General features: G+C 41.3%; 1 protein-coding gene and 1 long non-coding RNA gene across 2 annotated transcripts in view; both read right to left on the bottom strand.

The window, feature by feature from the left end:
* Positions 1–7,739, bottom strand: part of LOC145867007 (E3 ubiquitin/ISG15 ligase TRIM25-like) — an 11,459-nt gene extending 3,720 nt beyond the window's left edge. Inside the window, exons 1-2 of the mRNA XM_082971052.1 lie at positions 6,878–7,739; positions 6,350–6,445 (exon numbers count right to left, since the gene is read on the bottom strand). Of these exons, the coding sequence (XP_082827178.1) occupies positions 6,350–6,445; positions 6,878–7,474 (693 nt within the window). The 5' untranslated portion in view covers positions 7,475–7,739. The remainder of the gene's footprint in view (positions 1–6,349; positions 6,446–6,877) is intronic.
* Positions 7,740–18,407: 10,668 nt separating this feature from the next.
* LOC145867006 (uncharacterized) lies at positions 18,408–24,442 on the bottom strand. The gene is made up of 2 exons (XR_014383188.1): positions 21,739–24,442; positions 18,408–21,551 (listed from the first exon to the last, which is right to left on the bottom strand). It is a non-coding gene; the product is annotated as an uncharacterized LOC145867006 (long non-coding RNA).
* Positions 24,443–24,803: the final 361 nt, after the last annotated feature.

Below are 24,803 nucleotides of genomic sequence, written 5' to 3'. Positions count from 1 at the left end.
CACGGCCTATTTATTAAGTTACCTCCTTTATCTTACCTCATTTGCACAACTGTATATAGACTTTTCTATTGTGTTATTGACTGTACGTTTGTTTATTCCATGTGTAACTCTGTGTTGTTGTTTGTGTCACACTGCTTTGCTTTATCTTGGCCAGGTCGCAGTTGTAAATGAGAACTTGTTCTCAACTAACCTACCTGGTTAAATAAAGGACTTGTTCTCAACTAGCCCACCTGGTTAAATAAAGGACTTGTTCTCAACTGGCCCACCTGGTTAAATAAAGGACTTGTTCTCAACTGGCCCACCTGGTTAAATAAAGGACTTGTTCTCAACTGGCCTACCTGGTTAAATAAAGGACTTGTTCTCAACTGGCCTACCTGGTTAAATAAAGGACTTGTTCTCAACTGGCCTACCTGGTTAAATAAAGGACTTGTTCTCAACTGGCCTACCTGGTTAAATAAAGGACTTGTTCTCAACTGGCCTACCTGGTTAAATAAAGGACTTGTTCTCAACTGGCCCACCTGGTTAAATAAAGGACTTGTTCTCAACTGGCCTACCTGGTTAAATAAAGGACTTGTTCTCAACTGGCCCACCTGGTTAAATAAAGGACTTGTTCTCAACTGGCCTACCTGGTTAAATAAAGGACTTGTTCTCAACTGGCCCACCTGGTTAAATAAAGGACTTGTTCTCTACTAGCCCACCTGGTTAAATAAAGGACTTGTTCTCAACTGGCCCACCTGGTTAAATAAAGGTTTCATTAAAAAGTGTAGCAATAACTTAACTTTTCATTATTTAGACAGACTCCTCTAAATAATAAATATAATTAAATAACAAAAAACAGTTAAATGCTAAGTACTATACATAGGTTTTATTTAAAAAATAACAATAGAACCTATTTAGTACTATAATGGTATTTACTAACATAATATTATTACTATAATAGTTTCTAAAGGGGTTGTAGGCTACCCTACCCTAGAATTAGGGTTCAGGATAAAACAGGTTATACGTAGGGTTAGAGTTTCTGTACAGCACTTTGTGACATCTGCTGATGTAAAAAGGTCTTCATAAATACATGAGATTGATTGTTAGGTTCAGGGTATTTAAAGAGATAAACTGTATGGGTTTATATCTCTCTTGCTCCTCCCTGTGGTCTTCTGTGGGAACTACATACCTCATTCACCACACTTGATAGGCTCATAATCTGAGGTAGCAACTGAGTCAGAGCTACAAATATATGATCTCCACCTATCCATTAGGTTTACAACTCAGTGAACCTGCGCAGCATTCTCTCTATTTGATGTCTACGAACCAACAGATTTCAACACATATCAAATTACCAGTTACCATTATTAGTAGCTGTAACCTAGTTAATAATCAGTTACCTGAGGTAAACCTACAAGGTTAACGCGGGCTGGAAGAGAATTACTTCAAAACCACAGCAAACAGCTGGGACATATAGTAATATTATATATATATAATATTATATCACTGGGCTCCTCTGTGCTAACAAACCCTGTGTACCACCCCTCCCCTGTTTAACCTTGAATTTCGTTCAGAAAAACACTTCCACATTTAGCAAAACGAACCAACTCTTAACGGATCTGTTCGGTGGTAATAAACGGAGGCAGATTAGACACCACTACTCTTGTCGAAATCAGCACCAACACAACCCCTCACATAAATCATACTGGTAACTAGCCGGGTAACAAGACTCACCTTTTACATTACCACAACCACCGCCTTGTTCATTCTGGATACAGAGTGTATATGTTCCTCTCCCACCTGTTCACCGACCAGGATCAATAATTCCTCCACACCATTCTCCACAACGCACCTGAAGAGACAGCGTTTCTTCTCCACTCGGTTGAGGACATCAAACTACCCTACTCCCTCCTCAACTCTAACCGATAAACAGCGGAAACCGATAAACAAACCCTCCCACCATGACAAAATACATTTGGAAAATAGGCAAAAGAATAGCTGCACTCTTCACGAACGACAAAACCTCACGTTACCAACTTCTTCTTCTTCTATGGTATAATGGCGGTCCTCAAACCAACGTTAAAGGAGCGTGGCGCCTCCTACTGTGCTGGAGTGTGTTCAATCACGGTTTACACCATTTCTAAATCCTCCTACCTAACTCAGTACTTCTGAGAAAATAAAAAAGATCCCTACTAACTTCTAATAGACCCTCCCCCAACCCCCAAATCCCTTCCAAACCCCCATCCAACCCCCCATCCAACCTCAATGACCCTACACTTCAATCTTTCCCTCTCTTCAACATCCTTACAACACTATAACAACACATGCTCCACCGTTTCATTGACAATACCCTCCAGACACAAACCATTCACATGCTGCCAACCAGATGGAAGGACCAGTTCAATGTACAATGTCCTAAACACAATCGAGGAAACACCACCTCTTCCTTCCTAATCTGACCTTTGAACCTTGGTCCACCAACCTTTCTTTGGAGGGCATATAAATGCCGTCCCTTGTGCTCAGAGTCCCATCTCTTCTGCCACACATCTATCAAAATGTCTCTGATCTCACATTTGTCCTCACCTCTACCCAGTGGAACATTAATATATATTATATCTTGTTTTAAAGTTATTTTAGCTAACTAGTCTACAATTTCATTCCATTCCACACCTGAATGTGCTGGGACCCAGCAGAATCTCACTACTAGACCCATTCTCTCAATTCTCCATAATAACATTAATACCTCCAATAGTAGGTCACTCCTAATAGATTTACCAGATGATAAACTATTCAATACAGACAGAGAATCTGAGGATACTATAATTCTAACAGGTTGTACATCCTCCACCCACTGGAGGACAACTATTATCACCAACAGTTCAACTGAGTACACTGACAGTTCATCTGTTAGTCTTCTACATATCTGCACATCACATTCAGGAAGGTAAACACCTGCTCCTGTGGGCCCACTATCTGGGCCCTTGGATCCATCTGTGAAAAGAGGTAAAAAAGCATAACAACTTCTACCAATGTAATTGTCAACCAGTTTCCCTTTATCACTGACTTCTGACCCAATCTTTCCTTTTGTCTACCAAGGTTAGATCAACAACAGGATCTGGGAGTAACCATGGAGGAACATCCCCTATCACCACAGAAAGGGCCAACCTCCAACTCCCTGAAACTACTCTCATCAGCAAGCTTTCCAACTGTCCAACCAAAACCACTGCCTTGTCTACTAGTATATTCCCAACAGTCATCTAGAACAGTAGCAGTGGGATGCTCAACCTCACAGCCTTTCAACCCAATAAGCTAATGACAATTTATTACGTCGTATATCCAAAGGCATCTCACCTGCCTCAACTGGACTATAATATAAATACATGATATTATGGGATACAAAATGGGAAAAGGGGAAATTATGATAATACTAAAAAAACACCCTTCTAACTAACCCTACACTCATTAAAACACACTACCCCATTCCACTACTTTGACCCTATCTGCTCCTGCACCAGGCCAACTAACCCTACACTCATTAAAACCCACTACCCCCATTCCACTACTTTGACCCTATCTGCTCCTGCACCAGGCCAACTAACCCTACACTCATTAAAACCCACTACCCCATTCCACTACTTTGACCCTATCTGCTCCTGCACCAGGCCAACTAACCCTACACTCATTAAAACCCACTACCCCCATTCCACTACTTTGACCCTATCTGCTCCTGCACCAGGCCAACTAACCCTACACTCATTAAAACCCACTACCCCCATTCCACTACTTTGACCCTATCTGCTCCTGCACCAGGCCAACTAACCCTACACTCATTAAAACCCACTACCCCATTCCACTACTTTGACCCTATCTGCTCCTGCACCAGGCCAACTAACCCTACACTCATTAAAACCCACTACCCCATTCCACTACTTTGACCCTATCTGCTCCTGCACCAGGCCAACTAACCCTACACTCATTAAAACCCACTACCCCATTCCACTACTTTGACCCTATCTGCTCCTGCACCAGGCCAACTAACCCTACACTCATTAAAACCCACTACCCCATTCCACTACTTTGACCCTATCTGCTCCTGCACCAGGCCAACTAACCCTACACTCATTAAAACCCACTACCCCATTCCACTACTTTGACCCTATCTGCTCCTGCACCAGGCCAACTAACCCTACACTCATTAAAACCCACTACCCCATTCCACTACTTTGACCCTATCTGCTACTGCACCAGGCCATCTAACCCTACACTCATTAAAACCCACTACCCCATTCCACTACTTTGACCCTATCTGCTCCTGCACCCTTCTAACTAACCCTACACTCATTAAAACCCACTACCCCATTCCACTACTTTGACCCTATCTGCTCCTGCACCAGGCCAACTAACCCTACACTCATTAAAACCCACTACCCCCATTCCACTACTTTGACCCTATCTGCTCCTGCACCAGGCCAACTAACCCTACACTCATTAAAACCCACTACCCCATTCCACTACTTTGACCCTATCTGCTACTGCACCAGGCCATCTAACCCTACACTCATTAAAACCCACTACCCCATTCCACTACTTTGACCCTATCTGCTCCTGCACCCTTCTAACTAACCCTACACTCATTAAAACCCACTACCCCATTCCACTACTTTGACCCTATCTGCTCCTGCACCAGGCCAACTAACCCTACACTCATTAAAACCCACTACCCCCATTCCACTACTTTGACCCTATCTGCTCCTGCACCAGGCCAACTAACCCTACACTCATTAAAACCCACTACCCCATTCCACTACTTTGACCCTATCTGCTCCTGCACCAGGCCAACTAACCCTAGACTCATTAAAACCCACTACCCCATTCCACTACTTTGACCCTATCTGCTCCTGCACCAGGCCAACTAACCCTACACTCATTAAAACCCACTACCCCATTCCACTACTTTGACCCTATCTGCTCCTGCACCAGGCCAACTAACCCTACACTCATTAAAACCCACTACCCCATTCCACTACTTTGACCCTATCTGCTCCTGCACCAGGCCAACTAACCCTACACTCATTAAAACCCACTACCCCATTCCACTACTTTGACCCTATCTGCACCTGCACCATGCCAACTAACCCTACACTCATTAAAACCCACTACCCCCATTCCACTACTTTGACCCTATCTGCTCCTGCACCAGGCCAACTAACCCTACACTCATTAAAACCCACTACCCCATTCCACTACTTTGACCCTATCTGCTCCTGCACCAGGCCAACTAACCCTACACTCATTAAAACCCACTACCCCATTCCACTACTTTGACCCTATCTGCTCCCTCACCAGGCCAACTAACCCTACACTCATTAAAACCCACTACCCCATTCCACTACTTTGACCCTATCTGCTCCCTCACCAGGCCAACTAACCCTACACTCATTAAAACCCACTACCCCATTCCACTACTTTGATCCTATCTGCTCCTGCACCAGGCCAACTAACCCTACACTCATTAAAACCCACTACCCCATTCCACTACTTTGACCCTATCTGCTCCTGCACCCTTCTAACTAACCCTACACTCATTAAAACCCACTACCCCATTCCACTACTTTGACCCTATCTGCTCCTGCACCAGGCCAACTAACCCTACACTCATTAAAACCCACTACCCCATTCCACTACTTTGACCCTATCTGCTCCTGCACCAGGCCAACTAACCCTACACTCATTAAAACCCACTACCCCATTCCACTACTTTGACCCTATCTGCTCCTGCACCAGGCCAACTAACCCTACACTCATTAAAACCCACTACCCCATTCCACTACTTTGACCCTATCTGCTCCTGCACCAGGCCAACTAACCCTACACTCATTAAAACCCACTACCCCATTCCACTACTTTGACCCTATCTGCTCCTGCACCAGGCCAATGGCATGGGAGGACAGGACACCACCACTCAACACACCCTGGAACTCTTCTGAAGTCAAATCTAGTATGACCAAATACTTCTCTGCAGCTGCCACCAAAACATTTTTTTTTCTGTGATTTACATTCCATTTCTGCGGTACAGTTGATAACCATTTGCTATGAACACTAAGAAGCCAACCTTACTGAAGCATATATCCCTCGTTGGCCCATCCCTCTGTGCTGTCACAGATCTACTACTCACAGGGATCCTCTCAGGATCCCTCAGCCTTGACCCATCCTCCTCTACTTTCTTCACTGCCTCAGCAGTGACAACCTGTTCCCAACAGTGGGGTCAGTGGGATTGGATAGGGGCCCCTCTACCTCTCTCTCTCTCTCTCTCTCTCTGACTGGAGGAGACAGGTGAAATGGTGTGTCTCCTCTGGTCAACAATACTCACCTTGAGAGACTCCACAGCCTGTTGGAGCTCCTTCAGCTCCTTCTCTCTCTCCTGGAATCTCTGCTGGACCTTCTGCTGACTCATCCCCAGCTGCCTCTGTGGAGAATCACTCTTCAATGAGCTATCAAGCTTTATTAGTCCAGTAGATCAATAGTATAGTAATGTGACATAGGGCCCATAGAGAGGAAGGTCTAAAAAATGGATGGTCCATTTACTAAATGATATTTATTTGTTGCTATGTGAATGATTATAGTTTTTATGGTAGGACTACATGTATCAACAGGTTGAGACTGAACTTTGGACTCATAAAAGGCCATTCAGAATGATAATAGTGTTTGACATTATAAAATGGTGATACATCTGGAGAATCTGGGTTGACATATCAATATACTCAAGGTTTGTGTTCATATTTGTTCTGCTGAGGATCAATTTCATTTCAATGATCTCATATTCAAACAGCCTTAGTTCCTACTGTATCTTTAATTCTTTGTTTATCAGACAGTCACCAACAAGTTGTTCTGGTCTTACCTGTTTCTCAGTCCTCTCTGCTGCAGCTGACACTGTATCATGGCCTTTATGTTCATCCATTGTACACTGATAACAGATACACTGCTGATCGGTACGACAGTAAACCTCCAGCAGTTTGTCATGATGAGAGCAGATCTTCTCCTGTAGTTGTGCGGTGGCTTTGACCATCTTGTGCTTCTTGAAAGCTGGAGATTCGTAGTGAGGTTGGAGGTGAGTCTCACAGTAAGAGGCCAGACATGCCAGACAGGACATGAGGGCTTTCTGCTTTCTGGTCCCAGTGCAGAAATCACACGCCACATCTCTAGGTCCAGCATAGCACAGAGCAGGAGGGGGAGCAGCCTGGAGTCCTGTCTTCTTCAGTTTCTCCACCACCTCAGCCAACATGTTATTTTTACTCAGCGTAGGCCTCGGACTGAAGGTCTGTCTGCACTGAGGACAGCTATAGACCCCTTTCAGAACATCCTGATCCAAGCAGCCCTCAATACAGCTCCTACAGTAACTGTGTCCACAGGGGATGGTGACTGGTTCCTTCAGTAGATCCAGACAGACAGAACAACAGAACTGGTCCTGGTCCAGCAGAACTCCCTGTTGAGCCATTTGGACGGTTGTTCACTCTCACACAGACAGACGACACAGAGACTCAGATCAGTTTCGTTTCCTCAGAAGAGAGTTTGTGAAGGGGGATGGACTTCCTGGTTCTGCCAGAGGGGTGGGGTTAGAGGGAGGGAGGGAGGGGTTAGAGGAATGCAGGAAGAGAGAGAGGAACTGCAAGCAACATCAAGAGGGAGACAAATAGTTTTGTTCCAATGTTAGAGCCCTTAACATATAAATAGTGTTAACCCAGTATCAGTATCAATAGTGTTAACCCAGTATCAGTATCAATAGTGTTAACCCAGTATCAGTATCAATAGGGTTAACCCAGTATCAGTATCAATAGTGTTAACCCAGTATCAGTATAAATAGTGTTAACCCAGTATCAGTATCAATAACCTACGCATCGCGCCATTGGCACCAATTGGGTCACTTGGTTGGAATTGTGAAGAGGCTCATATCGCGAGGATCACTGCACTATAGTGGAACTATGATACAATTACATTATCATATGAAATGTAGAGGATCACTACACTATAGAGGAACTATGATACAATTACATTATCATATGAAATGTAGAGGATCACTACACTATAGTGGAACTATGATACAATTACATTATCATATGAAATGTAGAGAATCACTACACTATAGAGGAACTATGATACAATTACATTATCATATGAAATGTAGAGGATCACTACACTATAGAGGAACTATGATACAATTACATTATCATATGAAATGTAGAGGATCACTGCACTATAGTGGAACTATGATACAATTACATTATCATATGAAATGTAGAGGATCACTACACTATAGTGGAACTATGATACAATTACATTATCATATGAAATGTTAAATGTAAGTATAATATCTGAATATTGATATATTGAATTTGACCTGACCACGTCCAGTCAGCTCCATTTATATGATTAAACTGACACCAACCTGTCTCAGTAGTAGTAGACTGTTAGGAGTGTTTTACTGTCATTCACTATACTAACATTACACCAACCTGTCTCAGTAGTAGTAGACTGTTAGGGGTGTTTTACTGTCATTCACTATACTAACATTACACCAACCTGTCTCAGTTGTAGTAGACTGTTAGGAGTGTTTTACTGTCATTCACTATACTAACATTACACCAACCTGTCTCAGTAGTAGTAGACTGTTAGGAGTGTTTTACTGTCATTCACTATACTAACATTACACCAACCTGTCTCAGTAGTAGTAGACTGTTAGGAGTGTTTTACTGTCATTCACTATACTAACATTACATTTAATTTATCTACACACTTTACAATAATCCCTGGCAGGATTCTCACCTTGAAACTTCATTGCGATTATTTTCTGTTCTGTTGTGTATATTGTGATGGGTGAGGCCTGAGCTGGAATGTGAAGCTAACTGAAGCTGGCTAACTTTAGAAAACCAGTATATCAATCCTGTATCATAGTATACCCCTCAGGCTACGTTCAGGTTTCAGCAAGAGGCAGGTATCAACATGCCGAGTCGTAGGCGACAACCTGGGTTGTATTCATTAGTTTACTCCACAGCCAACAGTTTTAAGATGTTAAATAAAACATAAACCGTTTACTCTAAACGCTGTACAATGTGACCTAAACGGTTTCTGTTGCCAAACGTTTTGCTACGGTGGGCACTAATGAATACACACAAACTGTTTTGAGGAAGTGTAAGTTGTTGTTAGTCTCTCGAACAATATTTATGTGTCTCTCTTTCACACAACATACCTTCCTGAGTGAAAAGAGTTAACTGTAGATTATAAAGAGAACATGTTTGTTTGCTGCTTGTTGTGTTTTAAGCCTGTTTTGAGAAGACAAGTCTATAGACCTATGATACAGTACACTCTTAGAATAAAGGGTTCCAAACGGGTCCTCCGGCCGTCCCCATAGGAGAACGCTTTTGGGTTCCAGGTAGAACCCGTCTGGCTTCCATGTAGAACCCTCTGTGGAAAGGGTTCTTCACGGAACCCAAAAGGGTTCTACCTAGTACCTAAAAGGGTTCTACAAAGGGTTCTCCTATGGGGACAGCCAAAGAACCCTTTTAGATTGTAGATAGTGTAGGAGCGATCACCCTGGGGCACACAGATGGGCACAGAACGAATTCACCCCACGCATCTAATTTATATCCAAAACATTTTATGGAGAATAGGACTATTATAAAACTGTCCACCAAAAATATAATTAACTATATGAATACACACAACAATATCATCAACTATATGAATACACATAACAATATCATCAACTATATTAATACACATAACAATATCATCAACTATATTAATACACATAACAATACCATCAACTATATTAATACACATAACAATATCATCAACTATATGAATACACACAACAATACCATCAACTATATGAATACACACAACAATATCATCAACTATATGAATACACACAACAATATCATCAACTATATGAATACACACAACAATATCATCAACTATATGAATACACACAACAATACCATCAACTATATTAATACACATAACAATATCATCAACTATATTAATACACATAACAATATCATCAACTATATTAATACACACAACAATATCATCAACTATATTAATACACATAACAATACCATCAACTATATGAATACACACAACAATATCATCAACTATATTAATACACATAACAATATCATCAACTATATGAATACACACAACAATATCATCAACTATATTAATACACATAACAATATCATCAACTATATGAATACACACAACAATATCATCAACTATATTAATACACATAACAATCGTCATCTTACCTTTTATCTCTCAATAGAAACAGAGTCTGAATGATCATTCGGTCGTCGAAAGTTACTTTCGTTTGCTCTGCTCATTTACATATCAGGTTCTGCCTGTTCTCTCTCAGAGTCCATCTCTCTTTACAGCTCTTACAATGAGCCTTGGCAAACATTCTACAACTGTCTGGAAGTCTATTGGAGGGATGGTTGTGTTCAGTTGTGTTGAGACCTGGTGACTGAGACGGCCGTGGCATATTGTGAAACATCAGCAAGTTCAGCAGTCTTCATCACTGAAGCTCCTGCCAATCGTGCCCCAACAATCACCAATCGTTAAGCTCTTCCCGAGCAGGGTCACAGTCTCTCCTGGTTGCAGCTCCTCTCTCTCCCCAGGGGTAGCAGCTCCTCTCTCTCCCCAGGGGTAGCAGCTCTTCTCTCTCCCCAGGGGTAGAAGCTCCTCTCTCCCCAGGGGTAGCAGCTTCTCTCTCCCCAGGGGTAGCAGCTCCTCTCTCCCCAGGGGTAGCAGCTCCTCTCTCCCCCCAGGGGTAGCAGCTCCTCTCTCCCCTAGGATTTGAAGACATTGGTGGCTTAGCCTACAGCCAGTAGGGGGGTCTGGGACGGAATTTCAACAGCTAAATCCATGAATACATCTAAATTGTATTGCCAAAACCCACTCCACCACTTCAAACATAGACTCTGACCTGTCTAATGAGCCAAACTGATTAAAGAATCCCACAGTACCAAATCACCCTCTCTCTCTCTCTCTCTCTCTCTCTCTCTCTCTCTCTCTCTCTCTCTCTCTCTCTCTCTCACTCTCACTCTCACTCACTCACACACACACACAATGCAGTAATCAGAATCCCTATAGCAGCTTACTGATACAGTCTGCTGTGTGCTCTCCCCTCCTCTTTCTCTCTCCATCACTTTCTCTGTGCCGTCTGTTGCTGTCTCTATGTCTTGTCTGGTGTCTCTCTCCATCATATCCTATTCTTCTGTTGCTGTCTCTGTGTCTTGTCTGGTGTCTCTCTCCATCACCAGAATAATTGGTGAGGGTTAGGCCTACTACAATACAACATTCAAAACATGAAAACACAACTACATAACTAGTCTGTCCAACCTCTCTTTCGTATCGTCTGAGATCGCTAAAGATTGGAAAGATGCCGCGGTCATCCCCCTCTTCAAAGGGGGTGACACTCTAGACCCAAACTGTTAAAGACCTATATCCATCCTATCCTGCCTTTCTAAAGTCTTCGAAAGCCAAGTTAATAAACAGATCACCGACCATCTCGAATCCCACCGTACCTTCTCCGCTATGCAATCTGGTTTCAGAGCTGACCATGGGTGCACCTCAGCCACGCTCAAGGTCCTTAACGATATCATAACCGCCATCGATAAAAGACAATACTGTGCAGCCGTCTTCATCGACCTGGCCAAGGCTTTCAACTCTGTCAATCACCGCATTCTTATCAGCAGACTTAACAGCCTTGGTTTCTCAAATGATTGCCTCGCCTGGTTCACCAACTACTTTTCAGATAGAGTTCAGTGTGTGAAATCGGAGGGCCTGTTGTCCGGACCTCTGGCGGTCTCTATGGGGGTGCAACAGGGTTCAATTCTCGGGCCAACTCTTTTCTCTATATACATCAATGATGTCGCTCTTGCTGCTGGTGATTCTCTGATCCACCTCTACGCAGACGACACCATTCTGTATACATCTGGCCCTTCTTTGGACACCGTGTTAACAACCCTCCAAACGACCTTCAATGCCATACAACTCTCCTTCCGTGGCCTCCAACTGCTCTTAAATGTAAGTAAAACTAAATGCATGCTCTTCAACCGATCGCTGCCTGCACCTGCCCGCCCATCAAGCATCACTACTCTGGACAGTTCTGACTTAGAATATGTGGACAACTACAAATACCTAGGTGTCTGGTTAGACTGTAAACTCTCCTTCCAGACTCACATCAAACATCTCCAATCCAAAGTTAAATCTAGAATCGGCGTCCTATTTCGCAACAAAGCATCCTTCACTCATGCCGTGAAACATACCCTCGTAAAACTGACTATCCTACCGATCCTTGACTTCGGTGATGTCATTTACAAAATATCCTCCAACACTCTACTCAGCAAATTGGATGTAGTCTATCACAGTGCCATCCGTTTTGTCACCAAAGCCCCATATACTACCCATCACTGCGACCTGTATGCTCTCGTTGGCTGGCCCTCGCTTCATATTTGTCGCCAAACCCACTGGCTCCAGGTCATCTATAAGCCTTTGCTAGGTAAAGCCCTGCCTTATCTCAGCTCACTGGTCACAATAGCAGCACCCACCAGTAGCACGCGCTCCAGCAGGTATATTTCACTGATCACCCCCAAAGCCAATTCCTCCTTTGGCCGCCTTTCCTTCCAGTTCCCTGCTGCCAATGACTGGAACGAACTGCAAAAATCACTGAAGCTGGAGACTCATATCTCCCTCACTAACTTTAAGCATCAGCTGTCAGAGCAGCTTACCGATCATTGCACCTGTACATAGCCCATCTGTAAATTGCCCAACCAACTACCTCATCCCCATTTTGTTATTTTTGTTATCCTTTGCACCCCAGTATCTCTACTTGCACATTCATCTTCTGCACATCTATCACTCCAGTGTTTAATTGCTAAATTGTAATTATTTCTCCATTCTGGCCTATTTATTGCCTTATCTCCCTAATCTTACTACATTTGCACACATTGTATATAGACCTTTCTATTGCGTTATTGACTGTACATTTGTTTATTGTCATAAACTTCTTCGTCTGAAGAGGAAAAATCATCGGACCAATATGCAGCGGGTATATTGCTCATCTTCGTATTTATTGAAGGTAAACACACTCAAACAAAATAACGACGATAACAGTCCAGTAAGGTGCACAGACTAAACCGGAAACAACCACCCACAAACACAAGTGAAAACGAACACACTAAATATGGCCTCCAATTAGAGACAACCACCAGCTGCCTCTAATTGGAGGTCATTGAAAAAAACACAACATAGAAAGAGAAACCTAGAATAAACATAGAAATAGAAAATATAGAACATACATCAAAACCCCGAAACACACAAAACTAACACCCCCTGCCACGCCCTGACCAAACTACAATAACAAATAACCCCTTTTACTGGTCAGGACGTGATATTTATCCCATGTGTAACTCTGTGTTGTTTGTGTCACACTGCTTTGCTTTATCTTGGCCAGGTCGCAGTTATAAATGAGAACTTGTTCTCAACTGGCCTACCTGGTTAAATAAAGGTACATAAAATAAGAAATAACACAGAACTCTCAACTAGTTCCATCAAACAGAAAAACAACAAGAAAGCTGGATAAACACATTCAGATTTCTAGATATTACACTTTTCTTTTGTGTTTTAGGGGTCATAGGTCAGATCAGTGGTCATGGTTGATATGCATGGACTAAAAAACAAACTTGAAACCATTTTTCTCAGATTCACTGTGTGTGTAGACTGCTCCTTGTCTTTTCTAGGGCAGTAGTTCAGGTGGCTGTGTGTGTAGACTGCTCCTTGTCTTTTCTAGGGCAGTAGTTCAGGTGGCTGTTTGTGTAGACTGCTCCTTGTCTTTTCTAGGGCAGTAGTTCAGGTGGCTGTGTGTGTAGACTGCTCCTTGTCTTTTCTAGGGCAGTAGTTCAGGTGGCTGTTTGTGTAGACTGCTCCTTGTATTTCTAGGGCAGTAGTTCAGGTGGTTGCCCTTGCTCTTAGTCTGCCTCCTGTCTCTCCTATCATCATAGACAGTTGTGGGAAAAGTACGCAATTGTCATACCTGAGTAAAAGTCTACAAATATTTGGTTCTATATATACTTAAGTATGAAAAGTAAAATTAAAAGTATAAATCGTTTCATTCCTTCTATTAAGAAAATCAGATGTCACCATTATCTTGTTTTTTAAAATGTATGGATAGCCAGGGGCACATACCAAAACGAAGACGTAATTTACAAAAGATGCATTTGTGTTTCCTGACTCCGCCAGATCAGAGACAGTAGAGATGACCATGTGTTGTCTTGATAAGTGAATTAGACCATTTTCCTGTCCTGTCTAAGCTTTCAAAATGTAACGAGTACTTTTGGGTGTCAGGTAAAATGTATAGATTAAAAAGTACATTATTTTCTTTGGGAATGTAGTGATGTAAAATTATCAAAAATACAAATTCAAAAGTAAAGTACAGATACCCCCCAAAAAACAACTTATGTAGTACTTTATAGTACTTTACACCACTGGCCATGGGTACACCTTCCTGAAAACAATGACTCCATACTTTTCTGAAACCTGTTCTGCCAGTTCATGTCCTTACATTTACATTTTAGTAGACACTCTTATCCAGAGCAACCTACAGTAATGAATGCATACATTTTCATTTCATACATTGATTATTATTTTTATTTTTCGCACTGGCCCCCCGTGGGAATCGAACCCACAACCCTGGCGTTGCAAACGCCATGCTCTAAGAACTGAGCCACAGGGAAGACTAGAATGTTCCATTGTGGTTACCCAAAGAGATGACAAGATAGTTCACACATTCATCATCCAGGGTTACTGTCAAACAGACATGTGACATTTCTGGTTCGTCCATAACTTGTTTCCTGCTTGTAGCAGGCCGTGTTTACAGGAATCCTTTTCTCTAACTAGAAATGAAATGTGATTTCATGAGAATATTTTTCTGCAGTGAGAGTGTAATGCAAGTCAAGCTGTCCTTGGATGTATGTCAACAAGATTTATAACCAGCATTGTTAAATTAACTGTTGTCATTATTTAAAAAAAAATCTATGCTGTCATTTTCTATGTTAGCTTGCTTTTAAAATGTTTTATTGTCACAGACAGCGGATAGATGCAGTGAAATGTGTTGTTTTACAGGTCAGCCATAGTAGTATGATAGATGCAGAGAAATGTGTTGTTTTACAGGGTCAGCCATAGTAGTACGATAGATGCAGTGAAATGTGTTGTTTTACAGGGTCAGCCATAGTAGTATGATAGATGCAGTGAAATGTGTTGTTTTACAGGGTCAGCCATAGTAGTATGATAGATACAGTGAAATGTGTTGTTTTACAGGGTCAGCCATAGTAGTACGATAGATGCAGTGAAATGTGTTGTTTTACAGGGTCAGCCATAGTAGTATGATAGATGCAGTGAAATGTGTTGTTTTACAGGGTCAGCCATAGTAGTATGATAGATGCAGTGAAATGTGTTGTTTTACAGGGTCAGCCATAGTAGTATGATAGATGCAGTGAAATGTGTTGTTTTACAGGGTCAGCCATAGTAGTATGATAGATGCAGTGAAATGTGTTGTTTTACAGGGTCAGCCATAGTAGTATGATAGGTGTGTTGTTTTACAGGGTCAGTCATAGTAGTATGATAGATGCAGTGAAATGTGTTGTTTTACAGGGTCAGCCATAGTAGTATGATAGATGCAGTGAAATGTGTTGTTTTACAGGGGCAGCCATAGTAGTACGATAGATGCAGTGAAATGTGTTGTTTTACAGGGTCAGCCATAGTAGTATGATAGATGCAGTGAAATGTGTTGTTTTACAGGGTCAGCCATAGTAGTACGATAGATGCAGTGAAATGTGTTGTTTTACAGGGTCAGCCATAGTAGTATGATAGATGCAGTGAAATGTGTTGTTTTACAGGGTCAGCCATAGTAGTATGATAGATACAGTGAAATGTGTTGTTTTACAGGGTCAGCCATAGTAGTACGATAGATGCAGTGAAATGTGTTGTTTTACAGGGTCAGCCATAGTAGTATGATAGATGCAGTGAAATGTGTTGTTTTACAGGGTCAGCCATAGTAGTATGATAGATGCAGTGAAATGTGTTGTTTTACAGGGTCAGCCATAGTAGTATGATAGGTGTGTTGTTTTACAGGGTCAGTCATAGTAGTATGATAGATGCAGTGAAATGTGTTGTTTTACAGGGTCAGCCATAGTAGTATGATAGATGCAGTGAAATGTGTTGTTTTACAGGGTCAGCCATAGTAGTATGATAGATGCAGTGAAATGTGTTGTTTTACAGGGTCAGCCATAGTAGTATGATAGATGCAGTGAAATGTGTTGTTTTACAGGGTCAGCCATAGTAGTACGGCGCCCCTGGAGCAAATTAGGTGTAAGTGCCTTGCTTAAATTAAGGGCACAGACAGATTTTTACCTTGACGGCTTAACAAACACTCTAACCACTAGTCTATCTGACCACACCCTAAAATAAGATAATGTTAAGTGTTTAAATGTAGTCCATAGTATTAGGATTATGTACACAGCTATTCTACTATACAGTTACAAACTGCTGCTACACATTTGGTCAAAGACCAGTTCAGACTGAAACCAGCCTTAGTATCTGTTTTATCTGGGGACAAATTGTCCTGGTTCAATTATCTTCTGTTATATCTGGGGACAAAGTGTCCTGGTTCAATTATCTTCTGTTATATCTGGGGACAAAGTGTCCTGGTTCAATTATCTTCTGTTATATCTGGGGACAAAGTGTCCTGGTTCAATTATCTTCTGTTATATCTGGGGACAAAGTGTCCTGGTTAATTACCTTCTGTTTCAGGGAAAATGGAGGGTCAAATTTGCTGTAAGTTACTGGTGTTTTCCTTGGTATTCTATCAGGCTCTGAGTTCAGGCCATCCCGACCATGACACCCTCACACACTCCATGAGACAGCCAGCGATCCAGTTATCACCAGAATAAACATGGTACAATCCCACAGAAAAATGATGGCGTAACTCGCATTGAAATGCAAGTACCCAGATAATGGTAAGAAAGATTGAAAATAAATTATTTAAAAGCTAGAGAGAATATAGTAGACGGTATGTGTCAGAAAGTGATTGATGATCTATTTATGTGTCTTATGTTTATGCCCTTTCAAGGACATCCTGTCCAGATGTCCTCATGCTATTTAGGGTGTGCTTTTGTAACACGATAGTGCAGCAGTAAAGCAAATGTTTGCAATAAATAGTAATGGCCTGATAATTGATGTGTGGTGATCTTGGGAACAGTTGGTTATTGTTGTAGTGAATGGGGGAGGCCTGAATTTGAACTGTTTGAATAATGTGTGTAGTGAGCTTGTGACCATCTGCAGAATGAAAAATACATTTCCGGGGTAGGTCTGCCTGAGTATAAGTAAGTGTTAGACTTGTCCTGTGAACACTACAAGCGACAAGAAACCTCAAGAGAGATAAACCACAGAAAACTCTAAAGAAGAAATGAATAAAACATGGATTTGTTCAGTACTGACACCCCCGTGACGACCTTAACATCAGAAGTAGGACCCCGGCTAAAACATAGAGAAAGGGAGTATAAAGAGTATAAATTATCAATATATGATGCTCCAAAAACTGGTTTTCTAAATTTGAATAGAACCCAAATATCGCCTGTAACTATGTACAAATCACAGGGCTAGCTATACAGACCAGTGGTAATGTATCCTACATGTTGGGGGTGATGAGATAGCTATACAGACCAGTGGTAATTTATCCTACATGTTGGGGGTGATGAGCTAGCTATACAGACCAGTGGTAATTTATCCTACATGTTGGGGGTGATGAGCTAGCTATACAGACCAGTGGTAATTTATCCTACATGTTGGGGGTGATGAGCTAGCTATACAGACCAGTGGTAATTTATCCTACATGTTGGGGTGATTAGCTAGCTATACAGACCAGTGGTAATTTATCCTACATGTTGGGGGTGATGAGCTAGCTATACAGACCAGTGGTAATTTATCCTACATGTTGGGGGTGATAAGCTAGCTATACAGACCAGTGGTAATTTATCCTACATGTTGGGGATAATGAGCTAGCTATACAGACCAGTGGTAATTTATCCTACATGTTGGGGGTGATAAGCTAGCTATACAGACCAGTGGTAATTTATCCTACATGTTGGGGGTGATAAGCTAGCTATACAGACCAGTGGTAATTTATCCTACATGTTGGGGATAATGAGCTAGCTATACAGACCAGTGGTAATTTATCCTACATGTTGGGGATGATGAGCTAGCTATACAGACCAGTGGTAATGTATCCTACATGTTGGGGATGATGAGCTAGTGTTAGGGCTGCGTCAATTCAATTCTGGTATCAGAACAAAATTTAACACTAGGCTACTGAATATATTTTCAGCTGTTTATTAATAGAATTAGTCAAGCAGAATAAATGGTAAATGCAATCTTCGTATATACGGGTTCACTGTAACACCTCGCAGGGCAAACAGAGAACTGAAAATGACATCATAAGTTCTTCATTAAATACTCTGACAGAGATAGTTCCCGCTCACTGCTGGCCTGTCAGAAGGAGGATGAGCGTGGTTTAAACTTACTCATCCTATCGTTGGCGTGCAGGCTGGTCCCAGCCTCTAGACGCATCTTTGTTGCCAAGCATAGTTGTCTTCTAGCTTATCTTCATGTGTGTACCCGAGAGTCAGACACCCAAGGACAGTGCCTGTTCTTGTGCCACAGTCATTCTCCTCTCTATCAGTTCCTCACATACACCTGTCCATGAGCGGCCCCACAACCAGGCATTGTGTGTGTGTGTCACGAGTCTACTCAGCCTACACTCCTACTAGCCAGCAACCCTCCAGTTAGTCATGTCTATTATATGTTGCTCAATCTATGTTAATACAATATAAACCTCTTAGTGCATTACAGTCCGTTCATACTTAGGCCTACATCTACTGTAAATGGTAATGCATCACATCTAATAAGTGAAATAAAACCCAACAATCCCCCTTTTCACACCCGAAGAACATTCCACAATACGACATTTCAGAGAAATGTAGGATTCCCCCTTTTGACACCCGCTAGGGTGTCACTCACTAAAATACAATACAAACACTTTTATTAATAGGCAATAACAATAACAAAAACCTTCAGTCCTCCAGCTACACCTAACCTGTACTAGGTTGACTACCAGCCACCCAGGAACTTCAAACCTTCACATAAGGAAAGACAAATAGTACACGGGATAAATTCAGAACATATTATTAAAAAAAAAAATACATAAAAAGAAGACCATTTTGCGACAGTGGCTACACCTAACATGTATGGGACAGACTTTTTGTCCCAGTACTTAAAACCTTCACATCCACCTGCCACTACATTCAATACATATGAGAACATTTTGGATAAGCTTTATTCAACCACTTCCCCAACAGCAAACCAAGGATCATTCCGGTTGCTCGGACAACTTCTGTAAGATATTTTCTCAAGCAAGGGATTATGCAGGCAACACAACACAACAATAATAAGAACACAAGCACTAGGGTCAGAAATCCAGTAACCACCATAGATGTGTACTTACCAAAAAAGATGTTCAGCCAATTCCCCTCATATACCCCTGCTACACCCTTCATTTCAGCAGATAGCTTGTCAAGTCCCAGTAGGGCTTTGGTAATGCTACCATCAGGGCTAGTGTTATTAGGGATAAAAGTACAGCATTGTTCACCAAACGTTTTATACACCCCCCATTATTAGCCAATATCATATCCAACTCCAATCTATTTTGTCTAGCGGTTCTAGTGGTAGCCTCTAGTTGCTCAGCCATACCTGTCAGTGCAGTGCGAGTATAGTTAACAAATCTCTGTTACACACACATCAGTAAAGAACTCAACCCAGCTTTAGGCGGCTGTATTTTTCCCACAGTACACATACATTCCTTATCAACCTTGCCACCTGTCTTCTAATCTCCTGCCCACTAGCCGTTCCCAGGCCGTTGTTACTCTCCCTAACTTAGGGAGGCTTCTTCTCCTGTTCCGTTCCCAAGGTCGTCTTATCAACTCTGCCCTGCTCATTCTGGTAACAGTGTCTTACTCACACAGTATTGGAATATAGTTTTTAACCCATTATTATAGCTGTATTTCCAATACATTTCAACAGGTTATAAGGTTTCTGAGTGAAATCTTTTAGTCAAACCTTTCATTACATCCACCCGATTGGCTAAGTATTTCACATACATTATAACACATCTATTTTTATTGGATTCAGAAATTTCACACAAAATCAAACTAATTCAGGAAACTCTAAAGATGGTCGCATCTTATCATGGGCTCCTCATAATTGAATGAATCCTCCACCATCCCACTGGTCTGAACTTGGAATCGGTCCGTATCTCACCATCTGCTCCGTCATCGATCTCTCCAGAGCCCTGGAAATGAGACCTCTCGCACAAGGGACCAAACAACAACCACATAATATCAACACAGTCATACAGGTGAAAGCAGCCCACAACACAGTGATTACAACCTTTTTCCATTTCCCAAACATGAGCTATATTATCAGAAATGTACGTACAGCAATGAACCTAATCATTCTACCTACACCATCCTCTTTTGCCAGTAACATATCGAGAGTCAGTCTATTTTACCAGGTCATGGTCATGAGGGAGGTGGCGGATAATTGGTCAGAGAACCTCTTTACTGCATCCCCGTTTTCATTCATGAATCTCTGTTGATTATAAAAGATGTCATTAATCTCATCCACATTTTTATTTATTGTCAACCACCAAAATAATGTAGTGTTAAAGCCTTCACATATTTGATTCATAACTTTGTATTTATCTGGAACTTCCCTTAGGACGCCAATAGCATCCATCTAGACAAAGCTAATCCCATCCTGATCAAAACTCCTGTGCCTTTTTTAGCCTCCTATAACTGGCCTCTGATGACTAACTCGAACTGGTTGGACCAATAACCCCAGGGCGCAAGTTCCTAACCATCCTTTGTGGTCATTTCTGTCGTATGCGTCCTTTGCTGGTACTAGCCCACCCTTCATCAGTTATAGGTGCTGTGAGGTTAAGAATTTTCTATTCATATTTCAAACCAAATTCAGTCACATTAACGATTACTTTCAGCCATTAAAATCATATGAGTTCTCGGTGCCATTCTTGTATCTATAACACTGGTACTCATCAGGAGTTAAGGTGAACCGAGGTGGGTTGGCTGAGTACTTCAATCTGGCCAACCCCAATTCCTGTACAGTTGTCTTCTTTCCCAGGAAATTGTTTAATGTTTACCTTAAATTCTACATCTTGATCTTCTTTGATTCCTTATTCTGTATGTCACTCATCAGTGTATTATATAGTTTATATTTTCATTCTTATAAATGACAACGGTGTCATATGATTAGTACCGGAAGGTGGTGGATCTGAATGTATCAGAAAGATTAGACTATGATGCAGCTCAGAGTCTCTACTCTTCCCAAAAACCGCCAACCCTCTCCTGCCCTTAGTCTCTCTGCTAGGTACCACCCCATACTCACACCTACATTACATTTTAGTCATTTAGCAGACGCTCTTATCCAGAGCGACTTACAGCAGTGAATGCATACATTTCATACATGGCCCCCCGTGGGAATCAAACCCACAACCCTGGCATTGCAAACACCATGCTCTACCAACTGAGCTACAGTTGGCTCTACCAACTGAGCTACCAACTGAGCTACAGCTACCTCTAGGAGCACACACAGTGATGAACGGTCGGGATAGGAAATCTTCGTTAAGGAGGTAACCCCCGGACCCTGTTGGTACTCGGTTCTTCTCCTAACTCTGTGTGTGATCAGCAGTGCTCATATGTGTACATACCTTCTTGCAGTGGATAATGTGGACCCAAGTGACTCTCTCAGCTTTTCTAATGGCAAAGGCAATGGTTTAACAGCACCTGGTATGGGCCTTCCCAACGGGACTGCTTCCAGTTTTTTTCTCCTCAGGGACTGGATCCACACCCAGTCTCCTGGTTGGATTGAGTGAATCACCTTCTCCTGTAATTCACCTGTTGGACACAAAATCTTGGACATACGGGTTTGGTTAACAAACAGTCTTCTCATGTCTCTGTTAGTATTTCTTCAACTTCTATGTCTACCTGTTCTGGTATCTCTAACTCTGGCATTCTATAGGCTCTACCTGATTAGCTAAAATGTCATCCATCATTTAAAGAGATCCCAGTAAACCAACTCTAGGGATAATATCTTGACTTAATATTTTAGTTACCATAATCATGTCCACCAAGTAAGTTGGGAACGCTTCTACCCATTTGCTATACTTATCTATTATTGTTAAACACCCCTCCTTCCCCTCAAATCTGAATAGTTCACTAAGTCCATTTCCAAATGTTGGAATGGATATTCTACAAAAATGTTTTTGTTTAAGTAATTATCCTTGTTTATCCTAACCTGTTCTATCACCTGCTCTACCATACTCCCCCTATTTATACATGGCTCAAGCCATGTATCAATATTGCTGCATATCTAAACAAATTATCCTTATGTCAGCCCTTCTCTTGTAGGATTGCCCCCTTTCATTTTCCACATGTCCAATTCTCCCTGGGGCATTCACCCTTAGCTACCCTGTAACAATTCTCTGTCAAGTGTCTTATTTAAGATTTATCTGTGCTGCTTTGTATGGTTTTAAATGCCTATGTGCTTGTCTGTGTAAACAGTCATATCTCTTCTTAGCGAATTTACCAAACATAAACTTAAAATCAAAACTAAAATACATGCCAAATGGAGCCGATAGTCTCTCCATGAATTAATATCCTAACTAAGCGAACCAAACTAAATTCTCTTCCTATCTTCTCTTCTTATTATGTATTTTCTGTCTGTCCCAGTATTATTTCTGTCCTCACCTGTTTATAATTGAACTATGCTGGTCCGTTGGCTTAGAATATATCCTAATACTTGACATAAGTCTACCATTATTAAACTTATTCAACAACAAAATATAATAATACTATTATATTAATTCCACAGCCTTGTTGTGTTAAATCTCTTCCACTGAATACAACCACAGCTGACTTCCTAAGGGAAAATAAACGTATCTAGATAATGTAAAAAGTACCCCTAATTATCAAACGATATTCACATAACATAATCAGATCAAAATTATTAATCTAAACTACTCCACAAAGAAAAATTATTGTACCCTTATCGTCATTCTGTCTTCTCATTGGTTCAAATTATCAATTGTGTCTAAGAACTTTAACTCCATCATAATTATCAGTTCTACAAATGTCCTTAAAGTCAGTATCACAAATGACCTTAAATTCACCATCCAAATGGCTTTTCAATGTGGCTGATCAGACCACACAGGGAAGCCACTAGAGGGGTCAAAAGTCATACCACCCTTTCAGAACCGTGTTTCTTACTACATTAGACAAATGAAAGCTAAGAACTTTATCTACATTTTGTATCCCAGGTTCCCAGGACATTCCCTATCAAAAGAATTTCACGTGTTTAATTAAAACTCAGAAAATAAAACTTAAACGATTCCATGGGTGAATAACTTCTAAGATTCCATGTGTGTATACCCATTTAAGATATCCTGTCCCTTGGAATTTGAAACGCTCCTTTTTCCAGAAAATACAACCACTTGGTCAGCATTTCATCCTACTACACCGATTCAAAAACCCAAACGTTGACTACAATAAAGCCTAATGATACTTATAATTCCATTGTACTCCCCCCAATCATTAGTTTTAAACTTAATTGAACATGCGCTACCCTTGGATACAGTATTTACTTCAATCTATGAAACCCCATATTTTAACGTACTACTTGACTAATTTAACCCAAGATTGCTTAAAACCTTAAAACCTGTTAGGGCTAGGGGGCAGTATTTGCACGGCTGGATAAAAAAAATGTACCCGATTTAATCTGGTTACTAATCCTACCCAGTAACTAGAATATGCATATACTTATTATATATGGATAGAAAACACTCTAAAGTTTCTAAAACTGTTTGAATGGTGTCTGTGAGTATAACAGAACTCATTTGGCAGGCAAAACCCTGAGACATTTTCTGACAGGAAGTGGATACCTGATGTGTTGTATTACCTTTAAACCTATCCCATTGAAAAACACAGGGGCTGAGGAATATTTTGGCACTTCCTATTGCTTCCACTAGATGTCACCAGCCTTTACAAAGTGTTTTGAGTCTTCTGGAGGGAGATCTGCCCGAACAAGAGCCATGGAACGATGATGTCCCATTAGACACCTGGCGCGCGAGTTCATGTTGGGTACCCTCGTTCCAATACGTTATAAAAGAGTATGCATTCGTCCACCTTGAATATTATTCATGTTCTGGTTAAAAAAGTCCCTAATGATTTATGCTATACAACGTTTGACATGTTTGAACGAACGTAAATATATTTTTTCCCCTCGTTCATGACGAGAAGTCCGGCTGGCTTAGATCATGTGCTAACAAGACGGAGATTTTTGGACATAAATGATGAGCTTTTTTGAACAAAACTACATTCGTTATGGACCTGTGATACCTGGAAGTGACATCTGATGAAGAGAATCAAAGGTAATGGATTATTTACATAGTATTTTCGATTTTAGATCTCCCCAACATGACGTCTAGTCTGTATCGCAACGCGTATTTTTCTGGGCGCAGTGCTCAGATTATTGCAAAGTGTGATTTCCCAGTAAGGTTATTTTTAAATCTGGCAAGTTTATTGCGTTCAAGAGATGTAAATCTATAATTCTTTAAATGACAATATAATATTTTACCAATGTTT

The sequence above is a fragment of the Salmo salar genome, unplaced genomic scaffold (genome assembly GCF_965601325.2).
Source record: "Salmo salar unplaced genomic scaffold, fSalSal1 ptg000152l, whole genome shotgun sequence".
NCBI lineage: Eukaryota > Metazoa > Chordata > Actinopteri > Salmoniformes > Salmonidae > Salmo > Salmo salar.
Note: the sequence above shows the minus strand (reverse complement) of the source record. Positions and strands in the feature narration are given on the sequence as shown.